Source organism: Chiloscyllium plagiosum, unplaced genomic scaffold (assembly GCF_037043375.1).
Source record: "Chiloscyllium plagiosum isolate Xiang-an unplaced genomic scaffold, Cpla_swu_hap1 HiC_scaffold_27, whole genome shotgun sequence".
Classification (NCBI taxonomy): Eukaryota; Metazoa; Chordata; class Chondrichthyes; order Orectolobiformes; family Hemiscylliidae; genus Chiloscyllium; species Chiloscyllium plagiosum.
The window spans coordinates 69,153,157-69,166,472 of record NW_028270165.1 but is presented as its reverse complement, the minus strand read 5'-3'; the positions used below and the strand labels follow the sequence as shown (position 1 = coordinate 69,166,472).

General features: G+C 40.0%; 1 protein-coding gene across 1 annotated transcript; it reads left to right on the top strand.

The window, feature by feature from the left end:
- Window positions 1-5,225: 5,225 nt before the first annotated feature.
- On the top strand, window positions 5,226-10,232 carry LOC148144536 (putative G protein-coupled receptor 139). Its single transcript, XM_087975386.1, has 2 exons — window positions 5,226-5,295; window positions 9,292-10,232. The coding sequence occupies exons 1-2, from the start codon at window positions 5,226-5,228 to the stop codon at window positions 10,230-10,232; spliced, it is 1,011 nt and encodes a 336-aa protein (XP_087831512.1).
- The last annotated feature ends 3,084 nt before the right edge of the window (window positions 10,233-13,316 follow it).

Genomic DNA, 13,316 nt, shown 5'->3' with positions numbered 1-13,316 from the left:
AAAGCAGGTTGGGTAGGCTGTTACAGGTGATTGGGATTTTTTAGAATTCCTTACCGTACTCATGTTAGAAGCTGCAGCAATTGTTCAGACTTGACTATGAGCACATAGTTGCAGAAAATGGTTGAAGAATGAGTTTACTTACATTGAACATAGTACTGTAAAAGTTCACTGTCTTACTTATGGGGATTAAGGAGATTTCGTACAATACAAAATGTGGAACATAAAAGTATGAAAAATAGTCCTATTGAAACATGTAAGAATGCGCATGAGTTTAACTGGATAGATACAGAGAGGGATTTTCCTCTGTCTGGGGAATTGTAATCCTGGGCACTGTCTCAGGATGAAGGGCCAGTTACTTGAAAAAAAAAGACATCTGCAGCAGAATCCAACACTTACAATCAATTGCGAAGCCACTTTGTGGTTCAACAAGTAAAGTTAATCTTTTTTAGCACACCTTCAATAGGTGAATGATCTCTCCTTAGTGGAGGCCTGTTGGCACTCAGCAGGTTGGATGTCTGAGAAAAGAAATCTCTTCCCGCACGAAAAGCAGGCGAATATCTTCTACCTCATTGTGAAATAGGGAGGTTTCGTAGCAGATTGGATGAAAAAGTCAATCCCTTCCCATATGAAGAGCAGGGAAATTGCCTCTCACCGTTGTAAACTTGCTCTTGTGGACTGTTGCAAGATAATTGTCTGATTGTATTTTCGCAACGAGAACGATCAAACGTTCTCTGTTCAGGGTGAACAAGCTACTTTTTAAAATTAAAACTTCCAATGTTTTAAGCAGTGTCCATATTCAGAGCTTTTAAAAGGTGTCTCATTAGTGTGAACCGTTGCTTTAATTGAAGGATGGAAAACGCCATATATCCATTTTAACACACAAGGCAAGAGAATGATCTCTCTCGAGAATGACAGTGTTCATGAGCTACCAATTACAACGAGTCATGAGTCACATGCTCCTTGCATTTGCATGATGCTGTGCATTCGCTTATAATTCTCCAGGTTGCAAGGATCAGCTGAACACTCGTCCACACTAACATCATTAGTTCGAATAAGTGTGAAAGTATGCAAAACTGTAACTTGGTCAGGTCAATCGCACAGCAAAGGCATTTGAAAAAAAAACTACTCAGATCTGTGTTTCTGTGCTATCGCTTGAGATTCTGTTCTGTTAATCCTCTCCTGCTAAGTCATGTTAAATAAACTTAGAAAAGTCAAATTTATTAAAGCTGGGTGGAGGTTCACAACAGGTTATTCTCAATTCTTCCTTGCTCACTCACCATCCTATTAGAAGAAAAGTTTACTTTTTATTTCAGAACACATTGCATTTAGGTACTTAATATTGACACCATAAGACAATAGGATATGGGAGTTGAATTATGCCGTACGTCCAACGATTGTGTTCTGCCATTTGGTCATAGTTGATGCGTTTCTATTTTCCCGCATTCTCCACATTCCCCTTAATAATCAGTCACCTATCTACCGTTGCCTTAAGTATTCTGAACTTGGCCTGACAAGACAATCGGTTCCACAGATTCCCAGCCACTGGCTGAGGAAATAACTCACCACAGTTCTGAGTCTTGGCCTTTGGTTGCTCGACTAGTAGTGGAAAGAAACAGTCTCCACGTCCATTCTACGCAGACCTTTCAGTATTCCATGTGTGTCAATGAGATTGTCTCTCATCCTTCTATACCCACCGAGAACATAACTAGAGTGCTCAAGCATTCCTCGTATGATGTATCACTTGATATACTGAAGTGACTCAGGAAGGTACTTTGCAGTGAAGTTTAAATTCAACAGATTTTCCATTTTAGCTGTAAATATGATGCAACGACCTTTCTCTTAAGGACCCCCAGAAGTTATTTCCAAGGAGATCCGCAGAGGCTTCACCAGAAATTCATTCACGGATGAGTTAGACAACGTTTGATCTTCCCCACAGACAATATATGACAGAGACTGAGGAAAGAGCATATGTCGATGATAAATGAGTTACGATATTGTTTAACGGCAATGCAGGATCCAAAGACCAATTGGTTTGCTTCCTTATTCTATCTGACGCATTCACGTACATGAAGCAATTCTGTTAATCAATTTTCGTTGTTCAATTATTTAGATCTGTTGCCTGACACATCCCACACATTATCTATTCTCAAAGGAACCTCAGGGAAGAGTACCATAGTTGGTTCGAAAATTGGCAAAAAAATGCATCAATTCTTTTATGGACTTTACCCAACAATACACATTCGTTGTGAGTATTCAGCCAGTATTGATTTGTTACGTGGATATGAGAATAACCTTAAAATATTTGCCTTTTCATCTCAAGGGGAGAGAATTATCCACATTCCAGGTGATAGAATAAAGCTGAAGTGAAAGTGATGTGTTACAGCAAGAACAGACCGGATGCCTGAAAATGTGAAAACTGAAAGTAGGTGACAATGACATCGAGAGCCAAAGTTAAAGAGAGCCCGTGTAATGTAGTCTCTAATTATATTGTTTCTTCTACTGGTGTCGATGGATATAAGAATTCAGCTGAGCACAGGACAAGGAACTGCCCTGCGTTTGTCCAAAAAAAAAGTACGGGGCAGTTCTGATGTTGCTTGCTATTAAATTTGATAACGTGTTCCCTGTGTAAATTATATAATGTCGTGACAGAAAAACTCCGACTGAAAATCTCCAAAGTGTGATTCATTTATTCCAGTAAGTCACAAAATCTGTGTATTTCATCCAGAAACGAAACTCCAAAATTCCACTTAACCGGATCCACCTGACTGAATGAAGTTTTCAGGAAGGGCTGGCTGCAAAACTCGTCACGTATATCCGAGATATTTACTGAGGAGAAATAACAACGAGGGGGGGGGGAATAATTCTCCAGATTTAACGAAACAATCTTCTGAATATATGGAGAAAGACTAAATAGTGGTTCATTTATACATCGCCAGAGCTCATGTCTCTGAGACCTCTGCCATTCACGGTGCACTGAGATCCAACCTGATACAGAAACCCTGTCAGACCATCCAAAATACCTCTACGTCTCTTCACTGAATCAGATCTCTGATCCGTATGATGAATTGTGAATATAATCAAAACAACTTTAGAAATATCACTTGACCCGAAGAGATTTTTTTAAAAATTCTGGATCAGTCTGTGGGTCATTCGAAATGAAGTAGCCATTATCACTTCTCTGTGCATTGCTCATTGCCACGAGTAACTCTTTTTTTTGTGGTAGACTCTGGCACTGATACAACAGTCTACTATTACCCAGAACTGGCCGAAATACAAGAAAAAAACTAGCCTGTATTAATTTGCCAGGAGTGGAGATTATGCCTTTAATGTCACTATTCATTACACCAAATAGTAGTGATTATTCTGCTGCCAAGAATATTTCAGACTCATATCACAAATTCTTCATCATGAATGAAATATTGGATTTGGCGTTAGTGCAGGAAAATGGGTGCGTGGTAACATCAAATTCATTGAACAGAAGAACACTTTCGAAAGACCAAATGGTCTCCATCAATTCCTGTTCCTCCTGTTCTATTGATGATCTCCATCATGTCCTGAGCTGGAGAACGAACAAGATTAAAACTGATTGTATTATGGACCAGGCCAGACCACTCAAAACATTCTTAAGCTGGCAGCCCAGAGAATAACTTTGCGATTTGTTTCGGTAAGTGTACAATGAATATTACCCAAAGTAATTTCGCTCAGTTGACTTCTAGATTTTAAAACAGACAAAAAACTTTATTCCTCCAATTGCAAAATGAAACACAAAGAAACCGACAGAAATCAACCCATCAAGCTAGAATTAATTATGATGCTCCGAATACAAACAAAAGTCCAAATAACCAATCTCCCTTTAAAAAAAAAACACAGTATACATGCAACACATGCTCACCGGTTGAAGTTGAAGGGCAGGGAAGATAGAGAGAGAGTTTCGCACATTTCCCTTTTTAACTTGCCAGTTCAAACTCAACTACAAACTGCTCAGTTCAGCTAGCTAAAGAGCTTACCACTATAATTTCATTATATAGGTCACTTCTAAAGCATGACCACTTGGCCTATCTCATCTGATCACATATTAACGAAAGGCCTCTCAAAATCATTTTCAACTCCGGACCAAACCTGACTGATTGGAGTCTGACCCAGTTTATTTCCCCTCTGAGAAAAATCAAGGATAGAGTATCCTTGAGCCAAGGGACAGCATTTAGAGTGAAAAAGGGACGAGCGTTATGACAATCTCGTTTGAGCTATTGTCACTGTGAGTATTTGAAGAAAGGCTGATTATGATGCAGCATTACGTCAAATCCCGGTAGGAAATATTTCAGATTTAGCTCTGGCTCTTCAAACCCACAATCAGCTCGGAAATGAAAGAAAAGTTAAAACATTTTTTCCCAGCATCAGCTCAGCACACATCTTGCCTGTTTGAGGTAGTTAGTTACCTTTGCGAGCTACGAGATTATCATTCAGACGTTCTCTTGCAGTGCTGAATAACATTAACTGTGCGGCTTCTGTGAACAGCTTTTATTCTGTCCCAGTTGCATTTTATGTGGTCCGGCCTTTTGTGGTGTCACTACTGGGTCTTCCCTGCAGCGGCCTGTACACTGGTTCCATCTCTATGCATTTGCTGATAGCCTTTTTGAGTGAACACCAGGCTTCCAATTACTCTCTGGTGTGTTTTAATTCGCTTGTCTTGGAGTAGTTACATTGTCATAGTCAAATTGATGGCCGTCTTGGTCTACGAAGTAGGGAGTAGATCTGGTAAGAGTGTCCTTGGAGGGATGGTGCGGACTCAATGTACTGAATGGCCTGCTGCCAGAGTATTGGGAATCTATCATTCCAGTATGATATGTGAAAGCATGAAATTATTTTAATGTAATGGAAATTGCAAAGTAACATTTCAGAAAAAGTGGTTAGCTGACTCCCTATCAGCAGCAGCTCAACTGATGGAGACAAAAGCAGTGGATTCTACTGACACTTAATCACAGAATTGCAGACAGTAGTTCACCCTCAGGGAAAATTTGATTACTCAGTTTCACTGTCCGAGTGCCGAATAGGTAATTGTGTCGTGGAAAGTTAGATCATTTGTTTATTCACCGACTCTGATTAAAGTGGCTGGTGTAACTTTGCTGATCCTCTGAGATCTCTTACGATGAATAAATAAAGGATGATTGATACTGACAACAATTCATTTTCTGTTGATTTGAAATTCGTTTAGATTCTCAAAGACGATGCATGGTCCAGCGAATGGGCTCTTTTTTGCCGTTTGCTATCCCATTCTCGCTCTTATTGGTGCACCTGGTAAGTAAAGAATAGCTATGATGCTGTTTCTTCTTAAGAGATGTTTTACTGATCCTTTTTCAAGATCTGCTTAATCTTTCTTTGCTTATCCCAAAGTTGCCTCACTGTGATAAAATTAATCATGGAACTTAACAATATGTTATTTAATTTTATTGTTGTTGTTTTGTGCTATATCATTTATTGCCTTTCTAATATGTAGATTATAATATGTGGCATTGCATGAATATTAACTTCTTAATGAAGGACTTCTGCAAATAAGGTGCAGGAGTGTTCTGTTTGGACCTCGTGCCTGCTCTAACTTTTTATGGGATCATACTGACATCGCCGTAACCCCTATTCTATATTCACTCTGACCTCCAATAACCTGTAATATTTCCAAATTTTAATATTTCCAAAGATTGAAATCTTTGGAAATATTAAAATGCTCTGACTCCACTACATATTCAAAATAAAAGAATCGAACACCAGAGATTCAATGGCAATAAAAAAAACGCTTAAAGTACGTTTTGAGTGGGTCACACCATATTTTAAAACTGTGACCGTTAGTAATATATAATGCCGCAAGACAAAACAGACTTTCCACACCCACCATGTCAGTCGAACATGTGTGCACACAATTTCACCAGCTAATCTTCAAAGTAGCAGCTCGTAAATGCCGATAATTTTCAAACATTCCTCAGAACGAAACGTGTCTACTCCAGATGTTAATCCAGGAAACATTTCCTGGACTACTTCCAGTTTATAAATATCATTATTTCAATTAAATCAATTTGCAATCTACTGGTTTCGATGAGGTATCACCGGTAGGGCCCATAAGTGAAGCATGATGTTACCATTTTTGCGTTCTATTGTGACTCATTTAGCATTGGCTTATTTTTTGTGGCCATCCATGACCCCTTCACAACTTATGTTTACACGACTAATTGTGCTGCACCAAGACCAATGTGGCCATATATACATATCTTCTGTTTTCTCTCCGCCAGCCAGTGTGCATCCGTGTGTTCACTGTATCCAATACATCCTGAAACTTTATTTCCCACCGAAACATTTTGGGGTACATTATTTAGTGCATTCTGAAAAATCTAAGTTGGTTTCTAGAAACAGCAGCACTTGATGAAATAATTCCAAAACATGATTTACATCTCATTTTCCTTTCTGAAAACCGATTTGAATATGATTTCTTTGAAGATTCCCAAGTGGCCTGATGTGGCTACTTTTAAAAATAAGTAACTTCTAATGTTTCTCATTTGACAGTTTATCAGCAAACTGGTATGGAATTTCTTGTTTTCTGTCTTCCTGACATTTTGATTAAAGAAAATGCATTCGGTAACTTTCAGACTAATTGCTCCTTCTCTGAATATAAGGAGTTTTGGAAAATTAGAAGAGATATCAACTGCGAGGTGCATGTTTTCAAAACTAAGGATGACGTCTACCATGATTTCGGTACATTTTGGCCCCCACTCCAACAACTTGCTCAGTTCCACATCAGTGATGCTTTTGAATTTCGTGAATTCTACGCTCCTTTTTATTCCCGAGTCATAGCTTTGCTGGGATATTCTATCTACTTTCTCTCGTGAACACCAATACAAAATACTTAATCATATATCTACACCTTCTCAATTTACATGAGAATAAGCCCGTACTGATGTATAAAGGAAAAATTGTTACCTCGTTCACTATTCATGCCTTTTTTAAAAAACAAACTCTTACTCTCTGTGCTCAAAAGTCTTGCTGGTTTTCTGTAGTACTTATTTCTCGTTCCTTTGATGTTTTCATCACTATTTCGGTTTCTTGAATATTTCATCAATCATTCTGTTATACCCCGACCTTATGACCATATTTTCCCTCCTATTCAAGCTTTCTTTTCTCTCCGTGTCTAACACTATCCCACCGATGGTGCTTAAAAAAATGAAAGCTTTACAAGTTTACGTTTTAATCCAATGCAGTCTAATGTCTTACCGTTAACTAGAAAAAAGCATGCCATAGTGTCACAAAAATTAGTCCGTAAACAGAAACTATTGCTGTGTCTGATACAAAAAATATTTCACATCAATCATCATGCGAATTCTGAAATAAAAAGACGTGAACATGCAGTGATTCTAAGCGTTTAAAGTTCCAGCTTTCCAAGTGTGCAATGATTAAAACACAATGACTTCCCATTGGGAAAAAACAACATTCCTCATGTGTTCCCTGAAATTAATCACGTGAACATTTGAAAATGTTGTAATTTAGAAAGAAATGCTTCACATGCTTAATCTGGATTTGGGTTGTCTTCCACGTTTGCCTTTTATTTTTCAGATCGTTCTGTAATTTTATTAATTAGTCAGAATCAGTGCCCCCTTGTAAAATTAACATTGGCTGCTTATCTTCACGTTATTTTTCACAAGGTAAATCTGTGCCCAGTTCTTCCATTAATACTGCCCATATTTTTGGCCTTTTCCCCTAAAGTTTATAAAATATATCCGAAACCAAAGAAAATGATCAGATTTTAGGAAATGCTACCAAATGTTTCAGCAAAGAGTTATAGTATAATTATTCCTGAAAAGAATTTCGAGATAGGGCCCTGGAGAAATGACATTTTATTGACCAGGTCTTCGACAGCGAATGGCATAGCCATCTTTAATGGTGTGAGTCTTGATCGAACTGTGCAAGTGGGCCGAACTGGAAGAAAACTAAAACTTGAGATGTTAACAGTCGTGGCATAGGTTATGAGATAACAGAGGGGATGTTGGAGTTGCACAAACTTTAGCAACACCACAGCTGCCATTGCGCAGATCTTGTGACCACACAAAATAAAGAACACTATTGCTCTCAATGTGTTACTAGGGAGGTTCACGAGAATGTAGACTGGAATGCAGCCTTTCAGCTTTGTCGAGAGGCTGCATGATCTGGGATTCTTATCTTCCTGAGAGCAGAGAACATTGATGGAGTACTGGCACTGGTCCATCAGGTCAAGAGCAAAATCGACAGGATGGTAATAAAGCACCTGTCTCCTTTATCACAGGGATGTAAACTTAAAGTATCGACAGCATTTGAGGAAATGCTTTCTTCTCTCAGTTGATGTTGGAGATCTGAAATGAACTCCGAGGGAGCAGTTGAGCCGGGATAATTCAATATCTCTCAAAATATTTGGGGGGGAAAACGTGAAGTGCCATACCATGCAAGTATTTTGAGCTCATGCAGGTTAATGGGACACTTGCAAGTGCTATTATATTTTGTCAGTACAAACTAGATGTGCTGAAGGGCTTCTACATGACCGCATGCCTCAATGATTCTATGTTGCAAGCCTGGAATGGTGAGAATGTGGACGCAGTGGAAAATTGGAAGCATTTGTCAGATCGACAGCCACTATAGGTCAGCGAGAATAATGACAAAAATCAATGGAAATTGGCATGGACAAACGCATTGCATCCCATGTTACTGTTGATCTGAATTTGAAATGTTCCTCACGGGTTTGACGTTAGGATTTGCGATTGACTTTGGTGACATGCATTGATTGTCAAAACAGTTTCATTCAGTAATGTTTAGTCCAGCATTGTCTGCTGAATTATTCGCAATGCAATCAGAACAATCAAAGTCTGAAAGTTAAAGGAACACGTCAGCACATACTTCAGGGACACAATGAATGAGGACAATTTAGCACTGCTGCCTCACAGTGCCAGAGACCCAGGTTTGATTCCAGCCTCGGGTAACTGTCTGTGTGGAGTTTGCACGTTCCTCCCCTGTCTGCGTGAGATTCCTCTGGGTGCTCTGGTTTCCTTGCACATTCCACAACATGTGCAGATGAGGTGAATTGGCAATGCGAAATTGCCCATGGAGGTACATGTATCAGTCTACGTTAAATGTAATGAAATGTGTATTGGTGGATTACTCTTTGGAGTATCAGTGTGGACTTGTTGGTTTGAAGGGCCTGTTTCCGCACTGCAGGGGACTTAATCTGAAAATAGGGATTTTTTGCAAGTCTCTCAACAACATCTTTCTTTAAATTTCTCGTAGCTAATTTTGTGGCGATTGTTATCCTAAGCCGAGGTCGGTGCGGTCTGTCCTGGTGCATTACGTTCTACCTTATCGCAATAGCAGTCAATGACTTCCTTGTCATCATTACCACTGTCATCCTCAACAGGATTAGCCGCATTTATTTTTTGAATAGTATCCTGTCCACCACCCCTGCTTGTGCAATCACCATAATGTTAGGTTTCGCCACACGGGATGGCTCAGTTTGGCTGACAGTCGCCTTCACCATTGATCGCTTCATAGCCATCTGCAGCCAGACACTGAAGACCAGATACTGCACAGAGAAAACTGCTTCACTGGTCATAGGTGTGATCTGTGTCTTGAGCTGCATCAAAAATGCTCCGTTGTACTTTGTCTGTCAGCCGTTGTATATCCAGGATGGAGTGCCCTGGTTCTGTGACCTCAAGTCCACTTATTTCACTTTGCCTGCCTGGAAAGCCTACGACTGGCTTGACCACATTTTAACACCCTTTCTGCCGTTCCATCTCATTCTACTTCTCAATGCACTAACTATTAGGCACATCTTAACAGCCAGCAGAGCCCGCTTGAGGCTCCGGGGATCCAAGACGGACAAAGATCCAGAGATTGTGAACCGAAAGAGGTCCGTTATACTGCTCTTCACTATCTCGCTCAGCTTTCTACTTCTGTGGGTTACTTATGTTGCTCATTTTCTTTACGTCCGAGTGTCTGATACCACCTACTTTAACAGCCTAGATTTCAATGATCCTGAGTACATCCTTCAAGAAGCGACGAACATGCTTCAATTGCTTAGTTCCTGTAATAACGTCTTCATTTATGCGCTATCACAGAAAAAGTTCCAAGAGGAGTTGAAGAACTTGTTCATATGCCCATTCATTACTCTCAATGGTTATATTAAAGCATTAAAAAAACAAGAGTTACTTCTCTTCCGTCGACATCGTTAAATTTGTAGAAAATTTAAGAAATCAGACTGTTTTCTGTATTAACGGCCACATTAAATGATGAAATGTCCACACGCAAGCTCAGAAAATTCCTTATTCCAAAACAAAAAGAATGGTGTACGATTAAAAATCCAGCCTTTTCGATCACGTGCTAAAGTCTTGCCTGTGTAGATCATCTCAGGTTAGTTAAAGATCCAAAGACACTATTTGACGATGGGGAAATGTCTGTTCTTTGTTTCTCTCCCTTTCCTTTCTCTGATTCACATTAAAACAAATATAATAAATTTAGGTAAACGAATAAATTAAGGCACGACGTAAATAAAATATCAAGTGACTTTGCCGCCATAATGAAAAAAGCTGTGGATATTTCACATTAAAAAAACACTAAAAAAAACACCACAATGAAGGGTGGGGGAAACTGACTATTTTCATTCTCCATACATGCCACTAGACTTCCTTAACTTATCAAAATGGCTGACTTTGTTACTTTGGAAAACAAGACTGTGAGGTACTATTGTTTACCCTGTGAGAAATACTTCTGTACAACTTTATATTTACGAGTTTCACCTGAATCCTTCAACAAAAACGTTATATTCTGACTATCTCAGCCCGTTACAGCAACCAGTCTGCATTTCACGTGATGTCGATGTGAACATTAAGGAAGTAGAATTTACTAGAATAGACATAGAATCTTAAATTATTTTCTGGAACATATTGTATAAAAAATACTTCCGCTGCTTACCTACAGTGCGCCATAGAACATCGAACATTACAGCACAGAACAGGCCTTTCGGACCTCGATGTTGCACCAAACTTTGAACTAATCTAAGCCTATCACCCTACACTATCCCATCATCATCCATATGCTAACCAAGGGGCTGATTAAATGCTCCTAATGTGACTGAGTTAACAGAATTTGCAGGCAGGACATCGCATGCCCTTACCACTGTCAGAGTAAAGAACCTGCCTCTTACATCTGTCTTTAATCTATCACCCCTAAATTGCCCCCCCTCGAACAAGCTGACCTCATTGTCGAGGAAAACGACTCTCACACTCCACCCTATCTAATCCTCTGATCATCTCGTATGTCTCTATTAAAGCCCCTTTTAGCCTTCGTCTCTCCAAAGAGAACAGACCCAAACCCGTCAGCCTTTCCTCATAACACCTTCCCGCCAAACAAGGCAACATCCTGGCAAATTTTCCCTGCACCTTTTCCAATGCTTTCACATCCTTAATGTCGTGGGGCGATCATAAATGTACACAATATTCCAAGTGAGGCCACATGAGCGTTTTGTATAGTTGGAGCATGACATCACGGCTCCAGAACTCAATCTCTCTACCAATAAAACCTAACACACCGTATGCCTTCTTAACAGCACTATCAACCTGCGTGGCAACTTTCAGGGATGTATATACGTGGACAACAAGATCCCTCAACGCACGCACACAACCAATAATTTTTCCATTGACCCAGTATTCTGCCTTACTGTTATTCTTCCCAAAGTGAATCAGCTCACATTTGTCTGCACTGAACTTCATTTGCAACCTCTCAGCACAATTCTGCAGTTTATCCAAGTCCCCCTGCAAGCTGCAACATTCTTCCACACTGTACACCACTCCAACAACTGACGAACCCGTCCACTTATGCCTATGTCGAAGCCATTTATAAAAATATGAACTGCAACAGTCACAAACGAGGTCCTGTGGCACACCACTAGCAACCGGTCTCCATGTTGAATATTTTCCATCAACCATCACTCACTGCCTTCTTACAGAAAGCGAGTTCTAATCCAGATTGCAAAATCATCCTCAATCACATGCCTCCGAATTTTTACCCAGAAGCATACCATGTGGAACCTTATCAAAGGCTGTGCTGAAGTCCATGTCGACCACGTCAAATGCCCTACGATCATCCGCATGCTTGGTCACCTTTCAAACAAATCTCTTTGAGGTTTGTGAGACACGACTTGCCCTTGACGAGACCATTGACTACCTCCAGTCAAAGGATTGCTTACTCAATTATTCTAAATCGTACCTCTCATAACTTTCCAAAAGTATTCCTTCAAAAGACGTAAGACTAAGTGGTCTATAATTACGTGGTTCATCTCTACTGCCATTCTTTAACAAAGACACAACATTTACAAACCTCCAGTCCTCTGTACGAAACCTGTAGAAAGTGACGATTCAAAGATCAAGACGAAAGGCTCCGACATCTCCCTCCTACCTTCCCAGAGAATTCTTGGATAAATCCTATCCAGCCAATGGAACGTACCTAATTTCATACCTTCTAGAATGCATAACACCTCCTCCTTAAAACCTCAATCCTTTCTGGTCGAATAGCCTTTATCTCTGTCTTCTCCTCTACAATACTCTCCTTTTCCTGAGTCTAAACAGATGAGAAATATTTGTTTAGCACCTCTCCAATCTCCACGTGGTCAACCCCAAACTTTCCACTTCTGTCTTTCACTTTCCCTATTCCAAGGCAAAAGTGAGGACTGACTCCATCCCCTCTCTCCTCCATCCCACCCCCATTCACCTATTGAACTCTTTGCTACCTTCCCCCACCCTCCTCTCTGACCTATCACCACCACCCCAACCACATTCATCTATTTCATTTTTTGCTACCTTCTCCCCAGCCCCACCCACACTCCCCATTTATCTCTCCACCCTGAAGGCTTCCTGTCTCTAATTTTGATGAAGGTCTTTTGCCAGAAACGTCGATTTTCCTGCTCTCGAATTCTGCCTGACATGCTGTGCTTTTCCAGCACCACTCTGATCTAAACTCTGGCCCAATTTCAACCCGAGTCATGCTCTTATTCCTCACATACCTGTCGAAAGCTTTAGGGTTCTCCTTTATTCTACCTGTTAAAGACTGCTCTTGTCCCATATTTGCTCTTCTTAACTCTCTCTTTCTCATCCTTCCTAACGAATCTGTAACTCTCCATTGACTCATCTGAACCATCTCGTCTCAACATCACATAAGCCTTCCTCTTCCACCAAATAAGAGATACAAATTATTTCTGAAACAACACTTACTTTAACGTTTCCTCCCTGCCTGATAGGTTATCAAACACAGGCAATATCTGT